This window comes from Pocillopora damicornis, chromosome 8, assembly GCF_964200805.1.
Source record: "Pocillopora damicornis chromosome 8, jaPocDami1.2, whole genome shotgun sequence".
Taxonomy (NCBI): domain Eukaryota; kingdom Metazoa; phylum Cnidaria; class Anthozoa; order Scleractinia; family Pocilloporidae; genus Pocillopora; species Pocillopora damicornis.
In genome coordinates this window covers 11,766,338-11,789,518 of record NC_142677.1, presented here as the reverse complement: position 1 = coordinate 11,789,518, position 23,181 = coordinate 11,766,338, and the positions used below count along the sequence as shown (strand labels likewise).

Genomic DNA, 23,181 nt, shown 5'->3' with positions numbered 1-23,181 from the left:
ACTTCCAAACATATGCTCAAAGAAGGAAACACCGCAAAAATTATGAAACGATATTACACACCAAGAGATTAAAACTATAATCTCTTGTGCACTGATTATTATTTCACTGTCAGTACAAAATTTGTTATTTCATTCTACCCTATCACCGCGGTCTTGACATCATACACAACCAATAAGACGATGAAACGTTTCATGGCCAACGCCCGCTTACAGAGCAAAACCGTTCTCCTTACTCGAGGCTGGCAATTTGTCTTTGGAGGATTCCTTCGATCAGCCGAGGACCAGAGGTTGTCATTTATAATCGTTTCCTCTTATTAACTAACTTTTTTAGTCCATAATCAATGTGTAACACTACAGATTTCGGTCAATTTTAACATCGCGTCTTTCATTTTGTGATAGGTTTGAGTATTGAATACTAACAGATTGACCAAGATCATTTCAGGTATGTATACGCACAGGCAGGTTGTATACGCACGCAGGCTGTTTTATCGGTCGTGTATACCGTTTATATCTTCATGCGCAGTAATTATGAAGTAAGGAATCAAAAGCTCTGCCATATTTCGAAGGATTTCTATTTTTAGTTGGAATGTAAAGCACTTCACGATCAGTCTGAGTCAAGTTAGTTTGCCGTGTGATTTGGCTTTTTCAGTCCACAGTTACTCTGAAAGTAGAAAATTGAAAAAAAAAATAGTTAAAACAGTGAATTCTTAATATTTCGCCTTTCTTTTACATTCCATAGTGTGTTTGATCATATGGAATAGAGCTATCAAACTGACGAGTATTTTCTTCCTGAATGACCATCAACTTTGACGCAACTGTTTACTCTCTATTTTTTATAAGGAATAGTTGTAAAACTCAGAAGTACGCTCCTTTTAAAGAAGAAAAATTCATTCAATAGTGCTCGATGGCCGAGGTTTTTAGTTTGAAGTCTTTAGCTGATGTTCACCCAATGCGCACATATAATAATACCATACTGACAAAAATAATTGGTTCCATTATTTTCTTTTGCACCATGCATAATTCCATAATTTTGCACAGTAAAAGGCCAATGAATTGAAATCGGCGAGGATGCTCCATGAATTTCTACAAAAAACACGACCTTGGTACTCTTCTTAAACATTTTTAAGTTCAAACATCAAAATAATCCTCCCTTGTTTTTGCTTATCATTAAAATGAAATACGACTAATTTAAAGAGTTACTATGGAATAGTTCCACTTCTCACAAGCATAATACTTCTAAACAATGAACCATGAAAAACAGGACTATTATTTAGTATCCCCACTGTGAAGTCTTCGCCCCATTCGGTGCCGACATGCCAAATTTCAAAATTGTACCGTGGAGGAAAATTCTAAAGAATGAAATTACCAAGGCTAATCCATTGTTTTGCTCATTGCTGCTGGGATAAACAAGCGGGACAAACTACTATCGGCACTGCTTTGAATTGTGCCGCTTTTAAAACACCAACTTACGGACCGACCCTTAACCGATAAATAACATTTTTTTTTTTTTTTTTGAAACTTAACGAAATTGTTTCTGAAAGAACCCGAATGATTAGGGCTGTAAATACGGCAAGATCTTCTATAAATTGAACAATTTTTGAGCGAGTAAATGGTAGTTAAAATAGAGGTGATGCAAATTAAAGCGAGATGCTACACCGAAACATTTTCATTTGCGTAATGATAAGGGCGGCTTAAAAGGCTTCCAAACAAACTTTGAAACTTTATTTTTACGAGTACCTGTCACAATCTGACAGCGGAAATGTCTACTCGACGAATATCTGCATTTCTGGTTTTCCTGTTGTTGGTTACTCTGATGGAAGAGGCAAAACCTGTACTTGGAGGGAAAGGAGGAGGAAAATTTTCGAAGCTATCGAACAGGGTGAAGGAGCTGGAGAAGAGCATGGAGGAACTAGGAGAATGCAAAGAGGGTAAAATTTAACTACGAATACCTAATAATAAACTTGTGACCCTCTGTATTTGAAAAAAAACCCCTCTGAAAGAAATAGCGACTCAGATGGTTTTCTTTAGGCTTTTCACGACAACGCAGATTTAGAAATAAAATTAGGTATAAAAAAAACCTGTTCTTCCTAATTAGGACAACGTTGACAACGAATTAGCTGTGTAATTTTACTTCTCGGCGGCTTATTGAAAATTGAAAATAAGTTTTCCATTTAGTTGCTCTTATATTTAATGCTTAGCTTCACTAAAGCGATTCATAGACTATTTGCGTAATTTATTTTCAGCTTGCTCGATGATCTCTGAACTAAAAGAGCGGCTTACTGCTGTAGAGGGAGAGATTGAAGAGCTGAAGAAAGAACCGCCGACAAACCCCCCAACAAACCCCCCTCCACTGGCTCCAGGTACATTTCTAGTAGATTCCGAACTACGTTTCAAAAAGTCCATGATGACTCGAACCCTCGCTAACTCGAATGCGTCATTAACTTGAACCAAAATTAAACTCTAGGACTTTTGTTATTCATTTGATGATTTTTTTTCACCCCCTGTAACTCGTGCATCCTTGTTAACCAAAGCCGAGCTTCCAACTAACTCCAAATAATTTTCGTTCCCCTTCGGAACATTTTTGTTTAAGTCAATACCTCAAACCATGTTTGTCTTTTTATATTTTTATATCTGTATTTTTGGCTGTCTTAAATTACCCAGAACAACTATTGGCCCAAGGCAGGTTCCGCTGGTCTTCTCCCTCCCCATTTTTATCAATTTGAGCCATCGCAGGTCATCACAGATCCTCATAGAGGCATCTCCATCCCCAACCAACAAAATTCTTGTCAATACTCGACGGTTACCACGAATTGCAGATTGTTTTTCTCCACCTAGACATGATTGCTAAGTGTCTAAATATCCAATCAAATTGCTGAAAAACGTCTCCGCTCGTCACGAATTTTTGCGGACTCAAATATAAAACCATAGTGACACTATGATAACATTGGAAAAAATTGTTAAGCGACGCTGTTTTTTGCCCAAGTTTAAATAATTCAGGTAGCAAGATTAAACTTTTAATTTCTCTACCAACGGTCCTTTGACAGGGGCACAAAAAATGTTTTCATTTACAAAAATGTATTTATCTTTTGTACGTTGAGCCTCCATGATGTTGATATGCGTGCTGAGTGGTCTTCAGCCTTTTAACTAAAAAGTGGATATTTCAGGTTTTTTTTTAAAAAAATTCCCGCTATTTTAATAAATGTACACTGTTGCTATGGATCGACAAGTGAGTCTGGGACACGCGCAGACATTTTTCAGCTTTGTTTTTGCCATATTGCAAAATAGAGTGTGAAGGCTACAAAGTTCTGGACAGCGCCGACCGGAAGAATACCTACGGTATGGGCAATGCAGCATGTGACAACAACATGGAAGAAGCGTGGTACCGCTTCACCGGAGCCGCAGGCTCAAAGATGCCAGAGTCATCACCGAATAAAAACATGTGTGGCACGCATGCACCGGGGTGGCTGAATGGACAACATCCATCCGTTGCTGAGGGAAAGGTGAACTGATCACATTTCTTACAACAACAAACTTTTTTTCTGGGTAATTCATATAAATGAACATTAGCCTCTGTTTGGCGCGAAATTATTCTCGGATATTTTGCCATGGACATTATTTGTTCCGAGAAGCGAATGATTTTTGAAGAGCGAAGCTTTAAGAAAGCTGTGGACTTCGGATAACAGATGATGCCGAAGGATATGTAAACGAGCACATTTGTAAGCCAAATGAATGCATTTATTCTCTCTTTCTCTTTTTTCTTTATTGCTGTGCGCCGAACAAAACGATCACATTGAAAACAGATGCTGACTTTCCACCGCGACTTCAATAACAATCAAATTATTCCTTTCACAAACAAATTTATCCTTAAACACTCTCCAACTAAAATAAACTCTTAAAGGAAGACTTTCATCGCATTGTAAGCAATGTTTCAAAATTAGAGAATATCACCGGGGGAAGGGCATATTCGACCACGCGCCACATTTGAACCAATCGCGTGTCAGCGAAAACGTTTGTAAGTACAGATATTTACCGAAGAAAGTTCGCAACACACAACTTCCTCAAAGGCAAAAATAAAATTTTACATAAGGGCTGCTAAACAGAGCTCCTCTTCGTACATTTCTATACCAGTGAGAACACAGGCTTTATGACGTTATAGGAGAAAAAAAAAACTTGAGTGTTTTCAATCGGCTTCTATGTAAAAAAATTTTTTTTTACTAATTATGACACAGCATAACACATATCCTAATTCTAACATAAGACTATATTTGTGATGAGTATACATTTATTTATCTTTTCAATTCTAATGTTTTTTGGTTTAGGTATCCAGACAAGTTTGTTTCAACTGGAATAGCAACAGTTGTAACTGGCAAGCCAACATTGAAGTACTGAACTGCGACTCGTTCTTTATCTACAAACTGGTGAAACCGCCCGCTTGCCAACTCCGTTATTGTGGCAGTGACTGAAGGATGATGGGCAATTAAAACTGAAGCACGTCACACGTTTACCGCTGAACCTTATAATCAGATTTACTAAAACTTTACAGGGGAAAGGGGACGTATACTTATATCAGCCTTAGCACTTGATATCAGCTGGTAGCATAAGTTCTTTCTGTAATGGGGACTTGAATGATTGAAAAGAGAAATAAAGAATTCATTATTGGCGCGGGAAAAGTCTGCAATAAAAGTGTTCGGGAATCACGACAATCCTCTAATTAAATTTCAAAACGAAATAAGGAGGTGTCTTTTCAGCATTAGGGCTTCAGGTGTTCGCAGTCATCTTTGCTCAACCGGGGTGATAATGCAAAAATAAAGTAAAAAAAAAAGTAAACATAGATGGTATGTTTGGGCTTTTATCTGGAGATATTATTTAATAAAAGTACTCGGCAATTTAAAAACGGCTTAACAGAGTTAACTACCGGGTCATGGAGTGTTCTTTCATCATCAGCGACTCATAAGTTTATTGCCATTTCCTGTAATAAAGGTTTTATGTACGAGTAGCAAAAGGACATCTTCCTTTGATAGCCTTTTTTAGGCCCTCAGTCAGTGGAAGGGAGTGAGATTACGAGCGAACGACGAACGGTGTAACGCAATAGAAGAAAATTCAGCTCGAAGGAGAACAAAAGATGCCACTAAGTTTGGCGTTTTGCAAAAGTAAGGCATGAAGTTTTGGCTGCTGTATAAATACTTGTGGAACTGGCTGCTTATCTCCGAGTAATCAAACCATTGTAACAAAATATGAGCAAAGCTTTCTGTATTTATAGGATGGTTTCAACAACAATACGAATTTACAAAAGAATTTATCTCGAGGATTATTCAACAACATTCATTTCACTTTCGACAAATAATTGTTCATCACTGTCACTAAAAACGGTGTGGTCGAGTTCAATGATCAAAGTTTAAGTCGCATTTTGTGAAAATAAGACAGTTCGAAATATTTCTATTAGCAATGCACTGATATATGGGCACATCACTTCAAGGTCTCTGGACTCTTCAAACAACCCGATGGAAGAGAAATATCTCACATATCTCACATCTGCTAATCGTCTAGCTATGATGTACGGAACTGAATTAAACCCGAAACATTTTGGTGTTATAATATTCGATGAAAAAAGAATCACATACCCTATTCATATCAGCAAAACATGTTTAGTGAAACTGAATTTAACTGAACAAAAATCAGAGATAGAGGACTTAATGACTAAATTTTTCATAGGTTTCATTTGCAATGTGTTCAATTTGAAGTCGAAAAAGAAGGGATAAGCAGATTCTATGGAGTAAAAAGTTTTTAACTGTGTTTAGCAAAACAGCTTTAACACATCTTTAAACTTTGGAGTAAATGAGGTAACACACAATTTGTCCACGCGTGAAATGGTCGAAAAGCAAATCAGTGACATATAACACAATAACACTACAGAACCTAAATGCACCTGTTATAACCTCCTATAATCTTATTTAAAACAAGTACTGAAATGTCTAAATGAGTAGTAGAGCGTTCTATCACAGGTAAAATCTCATAAGAGCCGAAATTGTGACAACTGTAATTGTATCATCGTCACTTAAATCTGCCACTGAAAGAATTATCCCTTTTATCAAACTACGATTCACTGAAGTATTACTTTTAAGAGAATTTTTTAAGATACTGTGACAACTTCTCGAAACTACTTTGACATTCAAAAGAGAAGTATGGAAAAAAAAAGAAAAAGAAGACAGTTTGATTAAATTAGATCATGGCCAACTCATGATTGACTTAACGGACTGAGCTAATCCAGTTGTCATCTTAATTCAGGTTTGCATCATTTTTATCTCAGTGGCTGGCATTATAACGTTTTGAATATTGGAGTCGGTGATTTTCAGTTTGAAAAGTGTTTCTTAATAAGCGTTTCATTATGATCAGAGGGTTAGTTCTGTTTGTAAGCATCATCTTCGCTCTTAGGTAAGTGTTAAAAGAAATAATATTTTAAAACATGAACAAAAACCCGTATGATCCTGATGCAATCTTGATTTCTTTTCACCGGAGGATGGTTAGAAGCGTTGCTGGAAAGCATTCTGGGAAACACAATCTGGGACAGAAAACGCCCATTCATCATAATAAAGCGCGGCAGAGCGCAATAAAAAAGCAAACAAGTAAGTTCAAACAAGGAATGTTTTGTTACTACGTTACTAACCTGAAAAGGATGATACGAACATCATTAAAAACTGCCGGAGTTTATAAAGTACGGTATTTGTGTCTAGTTGGTAAAAAATTGAGGTTAAAGATGAAGATTCGCCAACGAATAATATGGCCTGGAGAGAAGTCGATCATTCATTCTTTTTTTATGGTTACATGCCAATTGAAATAGTGTGAATTTTACTCATTTTTACTGAGTTTGTTTTCGAGTTCAAGAAACTTGGTCGTTTGATGACCAAAGGTGCTAAAATTTCAGCACTTTTAGGAATAGGAAATCTAACGCTACTTTCGTAAAACTTTGAATAATTTTGAAAAATACAACAGCGTTTCATGAAATATTGTGCACTAGATGTAGTGAACTCCAACCGAAGTGAGTAGTTACTCTTTATCGTTATCCATTTCTGAGCTAATTCTTTGTTTTCTGAATGCTTTCATGTATTTGCTAAGGAAAAAGGGGAATAATTTTTTTACTGTATTTCCAGCTAAATTAGGCAGACAATTGCGGTCCGACGAAATGTCATGGACGAACCGTCAATAGTGTTATACGTCGATTGTAATCCTAGCTTCGCTATTTGCTGCGATAATGGTCGGTACGCGAACCTTTCCGAATAGTCGGGAGGGCAAAGGGTCACCCGTAACTACTTGAGCTTATTACTGCCTATTGCTTATAAGGTTGAGTCCAAGGTAAGTTCTCTCTGCGGTTTTCGAGGAACGGATACATTTTCGGAGGTGTAATGTGATCAACACAGCGGACAGACGTTTGGGTGTGTGAGAGCATTGAAACTAGACCACACAATATATTAGATTCAGGCCAAAGAACCTCATTGCAAATTGGATGGTCACGGTGTTTTAAAAATACCAAAACAAAATGGTGAATGAACAGGAAAAGTCTCAAACTTTTCATTTCCCACCTTTTGCTTTCCGGATCCATATGAGTATTCCAACTCATTTTCAGTAATTGCGTGTAACAGTGATTGTCTCTTACATTTTCCTGCAAAATTTCTCTCCGAGTATGCCAGACGATGGACCGCTGTGTTGGAGTAATGCGATTGCTTTTATTGCCGTCAGTCAATAACAAGATGACAGAGCTGAATAACTTCTGGGCATGCGATATTTTGAGCCGTTTCCATGCTTGATTTTCCATTCTGTTTCTTCAAGGCGTTGCTTCCCTTGTGGCTTTCCTTTAAAAAAAAAAACTCTAGAATCTTTGTACGCCCCCTTTAAATTTCCAAAATTCATTTTCTTCTTTAAAACACTGGAAATAGGAAAATACCTGGGTTTTAAATGCCAGCCCCTTTTTTCCCCGCAAATTTCTCTGAATAATGAACCTCGTGCGCTTGAGTCCGTGTCATTGATCGCATACCTGTGACGTAGCATTTCATGATTCAGCTCTGCCTGACACGATCGAGTCACTTGGCAACTATACGGTGATTTTTTTAGATGAAAAGGACCTTTGTTAAGGACCTCCCTTCTCCTTGTCCTTCCAGCTCCCAACTATCTGACAGGATCAGCTAGATAACGTACTTGCTGGAATGACCAACGTGAAGCAACCCGGAGGTTCCTTAACTGCTGCTGTTGGAGATGGAAAAACTGACGACACATCGGCCATTCAGGCCATCGTTAAACACGTTGCAGGTTCCACAAGGTTTTTTTCCCTCGTGGTGAGTACCTGGTCAGCAGTGATATTACTATAAGTGGCTCAGTGGAATTGCATGGAACCCAGAGTGGTATTGTAGTCATCAAGGCGTCGATTCCATATGCCATAGAAATACAGAATGCTTCACCAGTAAAGCGTGTTTCACTGAAGTATCTGTATCTGGACGGAATTCTTGTAGTATTTGATGGTCAAACTAAAGGGCCATCATCTACAGGTGACATTACAATAGAGAGCTGTGTATTCTTTTCATCGGCAAGTCCAACTGCAAGCAACGGACGGAAACGACAACTGATGATGATGGAGCTTGGAAACAGCCGTGTTTACAAAAACGTCTTTTTACGTGATTCAGGTGCATATGGAGTTGCTTCCAGATTTAGAAGTACTTTGAGCGTTTGGGTAATTGACAACGTATGTGGACTTGAGCTAAGTAAATTAGTGGTTGTCTTCCAAAGTTGAGCCAGTATCCCATTGGCGAGATCAAAAACAGAAATTAGAGTTCCTGAAGACTCGTTACAATCTTAAATCTGACCAAGGCTACTTTAAAAGTTGTCTTTATGACCAGTGCGACAAAAAAATGAAAATAGCGGAAAATATATTCAACGGAAGTCCCAATACCGGAAGACACAGAGACCACGCCATGTACCTGAAAGGGTTTGATAACATGGAAGTGAAAAGCAATTATGTCAGAGGTTGGCCTACAAATCCATCAGGTGGTATCAAAGTTCGAAATGGAAAAAATCTTTGGCTTGCTCGTAATTACGTCGACGACACAGGCATTTTGTTGTATTCACACAGAAAACGCCAGGCCTGTCTTCATGATGGTCTCAAGAACGTGATCATCTACGGAAATCATCTCGTACAACGAACAAAACCAGGCAGACGAGAAAGTAGTTTAAGCTATTATGAGCCCCACTCGGTTGGAAAGGATGAGAATATCAAGTACTCTGCTAACGTATTTGAGATCGTTGGGTTCAGTAACCCGACTAAGTACAGTTGCATTTGGCTGACCAATGGTAATCCGTCTCAACATCATGTGTACAAAGACAACGTGTATCATGGGACTTCGACGACTGTGAAGCTGCAAGCGGACGGAGGTACTCCATCATACGAGACAAAGGGCATCGACCAAAAACTCAAAGATCTGTACAAATATCCAGTATATAAACTGGACATTCCACCTTATTAAACTATATACTTGCACACATTATCAGAATAGTTGCAAAGATTAACAATTTACACTCTAACATCAGTATGCATGTTCTCTACAGCGCTAAAGACATCTTACACTGCCTGATATAAATTACAGAGTCGTTGTGCTGTAATTTCGTCTTATTTAACATTTGGTGGCGTGCTTTTCATCGATAATTATAAAGGTATTTTTCCCCAATAAATTTCTTTGCAGAAAAGTGGGCGTAATTTTGGTGAGCGAGTGCTCAGTGTTTTCTTAGCGAAAATTACAGTAGCCATCTTTAATTTTAAGGACTGCAGAAGGCTGGGGATAGAAATAAACTTGTACCAAGGGGGAGTGAATTTTGCTTTCTTTGTTTCTTTTTGTCTTTTCGTTTTTCCCTGCTCCCTTCCCCCCCGATAACGTTACCTCGCCCTAATTAGACGCCTGCGCGCACTGCAAGCTATTTTAGGAGATCATAAAAGAGTCTATCAGTCTGACTGATACAGACTTCAAATCAGTAGGTTTGATTTATATCTCTTGTATTTCTTTCCTTAATCCCTATCCAACTGAAAGATTATCTTAAATATCAAGAATTTATGATGGAAATTTTGAGCAACTGCAGAATACCCTGTCACTTTTGTCCACCTCATTTAAATCTGTCGGGAGGATGTGAAGATCGATGCATAACACAATAAACGTTGTTCTTATTCAATGACAGGTAAATGAGTGGCAGGGTATTCTGCAGCTTAGCCGGAAATTTCTTAGAGTGATCGAGGAGCATAATTTTAAATTACTGTATCCTTGATATTTTTTCAGGCATATTTTAATATTTTAGTCACTATCCTGAACGGTAGTTTCGCTACCAACGGTCCTTTGACAGGGGCACAAAAAATGTTTTCATTCACAAAAATGAATTTATCTTGTGTACGTTGAGCCTCCACGATGTTGACATACGCGCTGAGTGGTCTTCAGCGTTTTAACTAAAAGGTGGATATTACAGGTTTTTTTTAAAAAATTCCCGCCATTGTAATAAATGTACATTGTTACTATGGATTGACAAGTGAGTCTGGGGCACGCGCATACGTTTTTCAGCTCTGTTTTTGCCATATTGCAAACTAGAGTGTGAAGGCTACAAAGTTCTGGACAGCGCTGATAGGAAGAATACCTACGCTTTGGGCGGCATTGCATGTGACGACAAAATAGAAGAAGCGTGGTACCGCCAAATGAAAAGATGTGTGGCATGCATGCACCAGGGTGGCTGAATGGACGACATCCATCCATTGCCGAGGGAAAGGTGCACTGATCACAATTCTCACAACAATAAAGTTTTTTTTCTGGGTAATTCATATATATGAACACTAACCTCTGTTTAGCGCAAAATTATTCTCGGATACTTGCCCACGAACATTATTTTTTCCGAGAAGCGAATGACTTTCGAAGAGCGAAGCTTTAGGAAAGCTGTGGGCTTCGGATAACAGATGATGCCGAAGGATACATATACGCGTACATCTCTAAGCCAAATGAATGCATTTACTGTCTCTGGGGAAATATACTGATATCAGCCTTAGTACTTGATATCAGCCGGTAGCAGAAGTTCTTTCTGTAATGTGGACTTGAATTATTAAAAAGGAAAATAAATAATTCATTATTGGTCCATGGTAGATGTGCGGAAAAAGTGTGCAGTAAAAGTGTTTGGGAATCACGACCATCCCGCGATAAGTTTCAGTACGGGATGTTGAGGTGTCTTTTCAGAATTAGGGCTTCAGGAGTTCGCAGTCATCTTTGCTCAACTGGGGTGATGATGCCAAAAAAAAAAAAAGGTTGGAAAAAAGCTGAAAAAAGTAAATATAGATGGTATATGTGGGCTTTTATTTGGAGGTAGTATTTGATAAAGGTGCTCGGCGCGATTGAAAAACGGCTTAATAGAGTTAACTGAGCTACCGGGTATTGGGGTGTTCTTTTATTATCAGCAACTCAAAAGTTTATTGCCATTTCCTGTGATAAAGGTTTTATGTACGAGTAGCAAAAGGACATCTTCCTTCGATAGCCTCTTTTAGGTCCTCAGTCAGTGGAAGGGAGTGAAATTGCGGGCGAACGACGAACGGCGGTTGTGGTTATCAGGGCAACAGTCTAACCCCGCTGCCTGGCGTATTCAGGATAATATTACCAAAGACGTGATTAACGTAATAAGAGAAATTCAACTCCGAAGAGCACAAAAGATGCTACTTGGTTAATTTGATGTAACTCTTTAAATTTCAAAAGTAAAGTATGAAGTTTTGGCTGCTATATAAATACTTGTGGAAACTGGCTGCTTATCTCCGAGTAATCAAACCATTGTAACAAAATATGAGCAAAGCTTTCTGTATTTATAGGATGGCTTCAACAACAAAACGAATTTGCAGAAGAATTTATCTCGAGGATTAATCAACAATATTCATTTCGCTTTCGGCAAGTAATTGGTAATCATTGTTACTAAAAACGGTATGGTCGAGTTCAATGATTAAAGTTTAAGTCGCATTTTGTAAAAATAAGACGAAGAGTTTGAATCTCCTTTAGCAGCGCATTGGTATACGAGCACATCACTTTAAGGTCTCTGGACTCTTCAAACCACCCGATGGAAGAGAAACATCTCTGTATATCTCACTTCTGCTAATCGTCTAGCTATGATGTGCAGTACTGGGTTAACCCGAAACATTTTGGTGCTATAATATCCGATAAAAAAAAAGAATCACATACCCTAGTCACACCAGTATAACATGTTTAATAAAACCAGGTTTAACTGAACGAAAATCAAAGACAATGTACTGAATAACTGAATTTTCCATAGATTTCAAGAAGTCATTAATTTTCATTTCCAATGTCTTTAATTACAAGTCGAAAAACAACGGTTAAGCAGATTCCATGGATAGTACAATTTTCAAACGTGTTCAGCAAAACAGCTGTAACACATCTTTAAAGTTTGGTGTCAATGATGTAACACACAATTTGTCCACGTGTGAATGGCCGAAAAGCAAATCGGTGACAGATGACACAGTATAGCACTACAGAACCAAAATGCAGCTGTTATAACTTCCTGTAATCTTATTTAAAACAAATAAATGTCTAAATGAGAAGTAGAGCGTTCTACCTTAAGAGCCGAAATTGAAACCATTGTAATTGCATCATCATCGCTTAAATCTGCTACTGAAAGAATTATCCCCTTTATCAAACTACCATCACTTATTACTTTTAAGAGATTTAAGAGTCAGTAGACAACTTCGCAAAACTGCTTTGACATTCATAAGAGAAGTGTGGAAGAAAAAACAGTTTGATTGAATGAGATCATGGCTTGACAAACTGAGCTAATCCAGTCGTCATCTTGATGCAGGTTTACATCATCTTTACCTCAGTGGCTGACATTAAAAAGTTTTGTTCTGACTCTTGCTTCATAAAAGAACTCCTCTTCACTGGATTCAGCGAGTTTTTGAAAAGTGTTCTCAATAAGCGTTTCAACATGATCAGAGGAGTAGTTCTGTTTGTAAGCATCATCTTCGCTCCAAGGTAAGTCTTAAAAGAAATAATATTTTAAAACATGAACAAAACCTGTGTGATCCTGGCGCAATCTTGATTTCTTTTCACCGGAGGATGGATGGAAGTGTTGCCGGAAAGCATTTTGGGAAACAGAAAATGGGACAGAAAACGCCAATTCATCACAATAAAGCGCGGCAGAGCGTAGTAAAAAAGAAAACAAATAAGGTCAAACTGGAAATGTTTTGTTACTACGTTACTAACCTGAAGAGCATAATACGAACATCATCAAAAACTGCCGGATTTTATAAATAGACCGATACGGAATTTTAGTGTTTTAGCCGCCCTAATTCGAGAAAGCTCCGACAAACAGCTTGTATTGACATATACTCACAGGTATATATTCTATCGCTCTTCAACTGTTCCCTGAAGTTATGATCAATTTCTCTTGTCTTTTTTATCTCACCAAGCCATTCGTCTCACCATGTTCCATGAGATTCGTCTTTTGCCACAGGCAACTTCCAAATACCAATTCCCTTCATTCTTCTGCACGAACCACAGCCAAATACTGAGCAATTAGCCCCTGGCATATCTTTTATATTTCTTGCAAAATGACAACCATAAACTGATGAAAATTACGGAGAAACCTAACACATATCGCACAACTAATAAGAAACTACTCGACGGACGCCATGATCGTTTGATAAATGTGCACTGTCGCGATCACGTGACAAGGCAAAAATCAAAACAAAGACATCGGTCTCTGAAGCTCGCCGACTTTCATAACCAGTCTCCTCTACTAACTATGGTATTGAGAATCGTGGAGGCTTTGCCATTCATTCATCAACCTGACCGCGTGGCGTTAAAGGTGAGTGACGTATCAGCAGCTGATTGGCTATATCAGCACACGTGAAAGAATACGATATTTTTTCACGTGGGTTGTTACGGCTTTTCTTAGGGCTGGAAATCCTTGTATAACACCGCAGTTTATGTGATAAAGTACAGTATTTGTGTCTGAAGTTGGTAAAAATTGAGGTTAAAGATGAAGATTTGCCAACCAATAATTTGACCCGGAAAGAAGTCGATCATTCATTCTTTCTTTTTTATAGTTATATGCCAACTGAAATAGTATGCATTTTACTTACTTTTACTGGGTATGCTTCCGACGGAATTCTAGGTTATTAGAGAGATTGTCATCCGGTTCAAAAAACTTGGTCTTTTGATGACCAAAAGTGCCAAATTTTGTGAAACGAGAAAAGGAAATCTAAAGCTACTTTCGTAAAAGTTTGAATTATTTTGCAAAATACAACAGCGTTTTATGAAATACCGTGCATTAGATGAAGTGAATTGCAACCGAACTGAACTCTTTGTCGTCATTCATTTCTGAGCTATTTCTCTGTTTCCTGAAAGTCTTCATTTATTCGCCAAGGAAAAAGCGGAATCATTTTGTGCTATTTTTCCAGCTAAATTGGGCAGACACTTGCGGTTCGACTAAATGTTATCGATTGACCGTGGATAGTGAAACTGCAATAAGCGTGTAAGTCTCCTGGCCTTTAATAACAACACCACAAACCAAATTCTAATGAAGATTTATTGTAGCCGACGTGCTTGGTACAAAGAGTGTGCATACAAACAGCGTGGGTTGAAACTAAAACGGTAAAAAAAGCAAAAGAGTTACAAGTTGCGACTAAGGTAAATTAGAGTAAGGAAATAACAAAACTGCAAAACGAGGACTGTGAAGTACACTTACATTGTTTCGGCCAGAGAAAACTGCTGTAAAGCGGACTGCGAATAACGCGAAGAGACTTGCAAGAAACTAAACAGAACTGCGCTAAGCGCGGACCAAAATGAACTGCCCAAACGGTACTGCAAAACTACGATATGAAAAATACGCTAGAACATGCGGAAAATAAAACTATAGAAACTTAGAAAGGCGCTAATGAAGATGAAACAGCACAGAAACGCTAACGAGGGCGCGAAAACTGACAGAAAGGAATAAACACCTAAATTAACGCCAAAAAAAAAAAGACTAAGCAAATGGACGAAAAAGAAGTATAAACTAATTTGCGTACGCAAAGGAAAAACAAATTACGCAAGAACGAATAATAGAAAAAAATGTTACACTTGGATCTTACAGATAGTGTTGTGCGTCGATTGTATTCCTAACTTCGCTACTTGCTGCGATGATGGTCGGTGCGCGAACCTTTCCGATGAGTCGAGGGTAACTACTAGAGCTTATTACTGCCTATTGTTAATATGGTTGAGTCTACAGTAAATTCTGTATGCGGTTTTCGAGGCACGGATACATTTTCGGAGTGATAATATGATTAACACAGCAGTCAGACGTCTGCGTGTGTGGGAACATTGAAACGAGGCCACTCGATTTATTACTTTCAGGCCAAAGAACCTCAGCGCAAATTAGATGGTTATGGCGTTTTAAAAATTCAAAACAAAATGATACATGAACAGGAAAAGTGTTAAATTCTCCATTTCCCAACGTAGGTTTTTCTTTGCGGATCCATATGGGTAGTCCAAGTCATTTTCAGTACTTGCGTGTAACAGTGGTTGTCTCTTATATTTTCCTGCAAAATTTTGCGCGGGAAATTGTCGCGCAGCCGGCCAAAATTGATCTCTCAGAGCATGCCCGACGATGGTACGCTGTGTTGGAGTAACGCGATTACATGTGTTGACGGTCAATCAATGAAAAGATGACAGAGCTGAATAAGGTCTGCGCATGCGCTAAGCTTCGATGGGCAAAACCAATTTTGAGTCGTCTGCATGCTTGATTTTCCATTCTGTTGCTTGTAGGCGTTTGCTTCCCCTGTTGCCTTCCTTTTACAGAACAACCTCTAAAATCTTTGTACACCCCCTGAAAAAAATTCCAAAAATTCATTTTCTCCTTAAAAACACTGGAAATAGCCTGGGTTTTAAGTGCCAGCCCCTTTTTTCTCCGCAAATTTCGCTGAATCTTGAACCCTGTGCGCTTGAGCCCGCGTTATTGATCGCAAACCTGTGACGTAGCATTTCGTTATTCAGCTCTGTCTGGCACAATCCAGTCACTTAGCAACTATACGGTAAATCTTTTAAATTGGAAGGACCTTTGTTAACGACCTCCCTTCTCCTTGTTCTTCCAGCTCCAAACAATCTGACAGGATCAGATAACATACCTGCTGGAACAACCAACGTGAAACAACCCGGAGGTTCCTTAATTGCCGCTGTTGGAGTTGGAAAAATATACGACATATCTGCTATTCAGGCCATCGTTAAACACGTCGCAGGTTCCACAAACAGCAAGGTTTTCTTCCCTTGTGGTGACTACCTGGTCAGCGATGATATTGCTACAAGTGGCTTAGTGGAATTGCATGGAAACCAGAGTGGTATTGCAGTCATCAAGGCTTCGGTTCTGTAAGCCATAAAAATACACAATGTTTCACTGAAGTATCTGTATCTCGACGGAATTCGTGTAGTATTTGATAGTCAAACTAAAGGGCCATCATCTTTATGTGATATTATAATAAAGAGTTGTGTACTTTTTCATCGACAAGTCCAACTGCAAGCAATAGGCAGAAGCGATGATGGAGCTTGGAAACAGTCGCGTTTACAAAAACGTCTTTTTACGTGATTCAAGTACATAGGAGTTGCTTCCAGATTTAGAAGTACTTTGAGCGTTTTGCTCTCAATTGGCAACGTGTGTGGAAAATATATTCAGCGAAAGTCCCAATACCGGAAGACAGAGACCACCCCATGTCCCTGAAAGGGTTTGATAAAACCTGGAAGTGAAAAGCGATTACGTCAGAGGTTGGCTTGCGAGTCCATCAGGTGGTATCGAAATGGAAAAAATCTTTGGCTTGCTCGTAATTACGTCGACGACACAAGCATTCTGTTGTATTCATTCAAATGAAAGGTTTTGCTAATAAAATACGCCGCTGGGGCTCCAGGACATCATCAAATTCGGAAATTGCTATTTTTGAGTTGAAAATATACATTCGTAACGAACCTGATTTTAGGCTAAACCAATACCGTAATTGGAATTGGTTTCCATCATAATAGGAAGTAAATTAATACTTCCAAAACATGCACAAAGAAGGAAAGACCGCAAAAATTATTAAACGATATTACACACCAAGAGATTAAAAACTATAATCTCTTGTGCACTGATTATTATTTCACTGTCAGTACAAAATTTGTTATTTCATTCTACCCTATCACCGCGGTCTTGACATCATACGCAACCAATAAGACGATGAAACGTTTCATGGCCAACGCCCGCTTACAGAGCAAAACCGTTCTCCTTACTCGAGGCTGGCAATTTGTCTTTGGAGGATTCCTTTGATCAGCCGAGGACCAGAGGTTGTTATTTATAATTGTTTCCTCTTATTAACTAACTTTTTCAGTCCATAATCAATGTGTAACACTACAGATTTCGGTCAATTTTAACATCGCGTCTTTCATTTTGTGATAGGTTTGAGTATTGAATACTAACAGATTGACCAAGATCATTTCAGGTATGTATACGCACAGGCAGGTTGTATACGCACGCAGGCTGTTTTATCGGTCGTGTATACCGTTTATATCTTCATGCGCAGTAATTATGAAGTAAATAATTAAAAGCTCTGCCATATTTCGAAGGATTTCTATTTTTAGTTGGAATGTAAAGCACTTCACGATCAGTCTGAGTCAAGTTAGTTTGCCGTGTGATTTGGCTTTTTCAGTCCACAGTTACTCTGAAAGTAGAAAATTGAAAAAAAAAATAGTTAAAACAGTGAATTCTTAATATTTCGCCTTTCTTTTACATTCCATAGTGTGTTTGATCATATGGAATAGAGCTATCAAACTGACGAGTATTTTCTTCCTGAATGACCATCAACTTTGACGCAACTGTTTACTCTCTATTTTTTATAAGGAATAGTTGTAAAACTCAGAAGTACGCTCCTTTTAAAGAAGAAAAATTCATTCAATAGTGCTCGATGGCCGAGGTTTTTAGTTTGAAGTCTTTAGCTGATGTTCACCCGATGCGCACATATAATAATACCATACTGACAAAAATAATTGGTTCCATTATTTTCTTTTGCACCATGCATAATTCCATAATTTTGCACAGTAAAAGGCCAATGAATTGAAATCGGCGAGGATGCTCCATGAATTTCTACAAAAAACACGACCTTGGTACTCTTCTTAAACATTTTTAAGTTCAAACATCAAAATAATCCTCCCTTGTTTTTGCTTATCATTAAAATGAAATACGACTAATTTAAAGAGTTACTATGGAATAGTTCCACTTCTCACAAGCATAATACTTCTAAACAATGAACCATGAAAAACAGGACTATTATTTAGTATCCCCACTGTGAAGTCTTCGCCCCATTCGGTGCCGACATGCCAAATTTCAAAATTGTACCGTGGAGGAAAATTCTAAAGAATGAAATTACCAAGGCTAATCCATTGTTTTGCTCATTGCTGCTGGGATAAACAAGCGGGGCAAACTACTAACAGCACTGCTTTGAATTGTGCCGCTTTTAAAACACCAACTTACGGACCGACCCTTAACCGATAAATAACATATTTTTTTTTTTTTTGAAACTTAACGAAATTGTTTCTGAAAGAACCCGAATGATTAGGGCTGTAAATACGGCAAGATCTTCTGTAAATTGAACAATTTTTGAGCGAGTAAATGGTAGTTAAAATAGAGGTGATGCAAATTAAAGCGAGATGCTACACCGAAACATTTTCATTTGCGTAATGACAAGGGTGGCTTAAAAGGCTTCCAAACAAACTTTGAAACTTTATTTTTACGAGTACCTGTCACAATCTGACAGCGGAAATGTCTACCCGACGAATATCTGCATTTCTGGTTTTCCTGTTGTTGGTTACTCTGATGGAAGAGGCAAAACCTGTACTTGGAGGGAAAGGAGGAGGAAAATTTTCGAAACTATCGAACAGGGTGAAGGAGCTGGAGAAGAGCATGGAGGAACTAGGAGAATGCAAAGAGGGTAAAATTTAACAATGAATACCTAATAATAAACTTGTGACCCTCTGTATTTAAAAAAAAAACCCTCTGAAAGAAATAGCGACTAAGATTGTTTTTTTTAGGCTTTTCACGACAACGCAGGTTTAGAAATAAAATTAGGTATAAAAAAAACCTGTTCTTCCTAATTAGGACAACGTTGACAACGAATTAGCTGTGTAATTTTACTTCTCGGCGGCTTATTGAAAATTGAAAATAAGTTTTCCATTTAGTTGCTCTTATAATTAACGCTTAGCTTCACTAAAGCGATTCATAGACTATTTGCGTAATTTATTTTCAGCTTGCTCGATGATCTCTGAACTAAAAGAGCGGCTTACTGCTGTAGAGGGAGAGATTGAAGAGCTGAAGAAAGAACCGCCGACAAACCCCCCAACAAACCCCCCTCCACTGGCTCCAGGTACATTTCTAGTAGATTCCGAACTACGTTTCAAAAAGTCCATGATGACTCGAACCCTCGCTAACTCGAATGCGTCATTAACTTGAACCAAAATTAAACTCTAGGACTTTTGTTATTCATTTGATGATTTTTTTCACCCCCTGTAACTCGTGCATCCTTGTTAACCAAAGCCGAGCTTCCAACTAACTCCAAATAATTTTCGTTCCCCTTCGGAACATTTTTTTTTCAGTCAATACCTCAAACCATGTTTGTCTTTGTATATTTTTATATCTATATTTTTGGCTGTCTTAAATTACCCAGAACAACTATTGGCCCAAGGCAGGTTCCGCTGGTCTTCTCCCTCCCCATTTTTATCAATTTGAGCCATCGCAAGTCATCACAGATCCTCATAGAGGCATCTCCATCCCCAACCAACAAAATTCTTGTCAATACTCGACGGTTACCACGAATTCCAGATTGTTTTTCTCCACCTAGACATGATTGCTAAGTATCTAAATATCCAATCAAATTGCTGAAAAACGTCTCCGCTCGTCACGAATTTTTGCGGACTCAAATATAAAACCATAGTGACATTATGATAACATTGGAAAAAATTGTTAAGCGACGCTGTTTTTTGCCCAAGTTTAAATAATTCAGGTAGCAATATTAAACTTTTAATTTCTCTACCAAGGGTCCTTTGACAGGGGCACAAAAAATGTTTTCATTTACAAAAATGTATTTATCTTTTGTACGTTGAGCCTCCATGATGTTGATATGCGTGCTGAGTGGTCTTCAGCCTTTTAACTAAAAAGTGGATATTACAGGTTTTTTTTTTTTTAAAAATTCCCGCTATTTTAATAAATGTTCACTGTTGCTATGGATCGACAAGTGAGTCTGGGACACGCGCAGACGTTTTTCAGCTCTGTTTTTGCCATATTGCAAAATAGAGTGTGAAGGCTACAAAGTTCTGGAAAGCGCTGACAGGAAGAATACCTACGGTATGGGCAATGCAGCATGTGACAACAACATGGAAGAAGCGTGGTACCGCTTCACCGGAGCCGCAGGCTCAAAGATGCCAGAGTCATCACCGAATAAAAACATGTGTGGCACGCATGCACCGGGGTGGCTGAATGGACAACATCCATCCGTTGCTGAGGGAAAGGTGAACTGATCACATTTCTTACAACAAAATTTTTTTTTCTGGGTAATTCATATAAATGAACATTAGCCTCTGTTTGGCGCGAAATTATTCTCGGATATTTTGCCATGGACATTATTTGTTCCGAGAAGCGAATGATTTTCGAAGAGCGAAGCTTTAAGAAAGTTGTGGACATCGGATAACAGATGATGCCGAAGGATATATAAGTCCACTCATTTATAAGCCAAATGAAAGCATTTATTCTCTCTTTCTCTTTTTTCTCTATTGCTGTGCGCCGAACAAAACGATCACATTGAAAACAGATGCTGACTTTCCACCGCGACTTCAATAACAATCAAATTATTCCTTTCACAAACAAATTTATCCTTAAACACTCTCCAACTAAAATCAACTCTTTAAGGAAGACTTTCATCGCATTGTTTCACCGGGGGAAGGGCATATTCGACCACGCGCCACATTTGAACCAATCGCGTGTCAGCGAAAACGTTTGTAAGTACAGATATTTACCGAAGAAAGTTCGCAACACACAACTTCCTCAAAGGCAAAAATAAAATTTACATAAGGGCTGCTAAACAGAGCTCCTCTTCGTACATTTCTGTACTAGTGAGAACACAGGCTTTATGACGTTATATAAGAGAAATAAAACTTGAGTGTTTTCAATCGGCTTCTTTCTAAAAATTTTTTTTTACTAATTATGACACAGCATAACACATATCCTAATTCTAACATAAGACTATATTTGTGATGAGTATACATTTATTTATCTTTTCAATTCTAATGTTTTTTGGTTTAGGTATCCAGACAAGTTTGTTTCAACTGGGATGGCAACAGTTGTAAATGGCAAGCCAACATTGAAGTACTAAACTGCGACTCGTTCTTTATCTACAAACTGGTGAAAACGCCCACTTGCCAACTCCGTTATTGTGGCAGTGACTAAAGGATGATGGGCAATTAAAACTGAAGCACGTCACACGTTTACCGCTGAACCTTACAATCAGATTTACTAAAACTTTACAGGGGAAAGGGGACGTATACTTATATCAGCCTTAGTACTTGATATCAGCTGGTAGCATAAGTTCTTTCTGTAATGTAGACTTGAATGATTGAAAAGAGAAATAAAGAATTCATTATTGGCGCGGGAAAAGTCTGCAATAAAAGTGTTCGGGAATCACGACAATCCTCTAATTAAATTTCAAAACGAAATAAGGAGGTGTCTTTTCAGCATTAGGGCTTCAGGTGTTCGCAGTCATCTTTGCTCAACCGGGGTCATAATGCAAAAATAAAGTAAAAAAAAAGTGAATATAGATGGTATGTTTGGGCTTTTATCTGGAGATAGTATTTAATAAAAGTACTCGGCAATTGAAAAACGGCTTAACAGAGTTAACTACCGGGTCATGGAGTGTTCTTTCATCATCAGCGACTCATAAGTTTATTGCCATTTCCTGTAATAAAGGTTTTATGTACGAGTAGCAAAAGGACATCTTCCTTTGATAGCCTTTTTTAGGCCCTCAGTCAGTGGAAGGGAGTGAAATTACGAGCGAACGACGAACGGTGTAACGCAATAGAAGAAAATTCAGCTCGAAGGAGAACAAAAGATGCCACTAAGTTTGGCGTTTTGCAGAAGTAAGGCATGAAGTTTTGGCTGCTGTATAAATACTTGTGGAACTAGCTGCTTATCTCCGAGTAATCAAACCATTGTAACAAAATATGAGCAAAGCTTTCTGTATTTATAGGATGGTTTCAACAACAATACGAATTTACAAAAGAATTTATCTCGAGGATTATTCAACAACATTCATTTCACTTTCGACAAATAATTGTTCATCATTGTCACTAAAAACGGTGTGGTCGAGTTCAATGATCAAAGTTTAAGTCGCATTTTGTGAAAATAAGACAGTTCGAAATATTTCTATTAGCAATGCACTGATATATGGGCACATCACTTCAAGGTCTCTGGACTCTTCAAATGACCCGATGGAAGAGAAATATCTCACATATCTCACATCTGCTAATCGTCTAGCTATGATGTACGGAACTGAATTAAACCCGAAACATTTTGGTGTTATAATATTCGATGAAAAAAGAATCACATACCCTATTCATATCAGCAAAACATGTTTAGTGAAACTGAATTTAACTGAACAAAAATCAGAGATAAAGGACTTAATGAATGAATTTTTTATAGGTTTCATTTGCAATGTGTTCAATTTGAAGTCGAAAAAGAAGGGATAAGCAGATTCTATGGAGTAAAAAGTTTTTAACTGTGTTTAGCAAAACAGCTTTAACACATCTTTAAACTTTGGAGTAAATGAGGTAACACACAATTTGTCCACGCGTGAAATGGTCGAAAAGCAAATCAGTGACATATAACACAATAACACTACAGAACCTAAATGCACCTGTTATAACCTCCTATAATCTTATTTAAAACAAGTACTGAAATGTCTAAATGAGTAGTAGAGCGTTCTATCACAGGTAAAATCTCATAAGAGCCGAAATTGTGACAACTGTAATTGTATCATCGTCACTTAAATCTGCCACTGAAAGAATTATCCCTTTTATCAAACTACGATTCACTGAAGTATTACTTTTAAGAGAATTTTTTAAGATACTGTGACAA

At 38.0% G+C, this 23,181-nt stretch overlaps 2 protein-coding genes, 1 non-coding gene and 1 pseudogene across 5 annotated transcripts; all 4 read left to right on the top strand.

Annotated features, from left to right (window-relative positions):
• The first annotated feature begins 200 nt into the window (after positions 1-200).
• LOC149041383 (oncoprotein-induced transcript 3 protein-like) lies at positions 201-4,670 on the top strand. Of its 2 annotated transcripts, none has more exons than XM_089181135.1 (6): positions 201-287; positions 400-442; positions 1,755-1,928; positions 2,244-2,360; positions 3,286-3,500; positions 4,320-4,670. In XM_089181135.1, the coding sequence occupies exons 3-6, from the start codon at positions 1,760-1,762 to the stop codon at positions 4,461-4,463; spliced, it is 645 nt and encodes a 214-aa protein (XP_089037261.1). In that variant the 5' UTR covers positions 201-287; positions 400-442; positions 1,755-1,759; the 3' UTR covers positions 4,464-4,670. The 2 variants fall into 2 exon arrangements, with proteins under 2 accessions (XP_089037261.1, XP_089037262.1); XM_089181136.1 differs by having other exon boundaries at positions 244-287; positions 1,735-1,928.
• Positions 4,671-5,486: 816 nt separating this feature from the next.
• LOC113682521 (uncharacterized) lies at positions 5,487-9,766 on the top strand. Its single transcript, XR_016179418.1, has 3 exons — positions 5,487-6,432; positions 6,517-6,623; positions 8,154-9,766. It is a non-coding gene; the product is annotated as an uncharacterized LOC113682521 (transcript).
• Positions 9,767-15,641: 5,875 nt separating this feature from the next.
• On the top strand, positions 15,642-16,902 carry LOC149041382 (uncharacterized; annotated as a pseudogene).
• Positions 16,903-17,275: 373 nt separating this feature from the next.
• LOC113682497 (pancreatic secretory granule membrane major glycoprotein GP2) lies at positions 17,276-21,705 on the top strand. Of its 2 annotated transcripts, none has more exons than XM_089181138.1 (6): positions 17,276-17,351; positions 17,464-17,506; positions 18,818-18,991; positions 19,307-19,423; positions 20,350-20,564; positions 21,355-21,705. In XM_089181138.1, the coding sequence occupies exons 3-6, from the start codon at positions 18,823-18,825 to the stop codon at positions 21,496-21,498; spliced, it is 645 nt and encodes a 214-aa protein (XP_089037264.1). In that variant the 5' UTR covers positions 17,276-17,351; positions 17,464-17,506; positions 18,818-18,822; the 3' UTR covers positions 21,499-21,705. The 2 variants fall into 2 exon arrangements, with proteins under 2 accessions (XP_089037264.1, XP_089037265.1); XM_089181139.1 differs by having other exon boundaries at positions 17,305-17,351; positions 18,798-18,991.
• Positions 21,706-23,181: the final 1,476 nt, after the last annotated feature.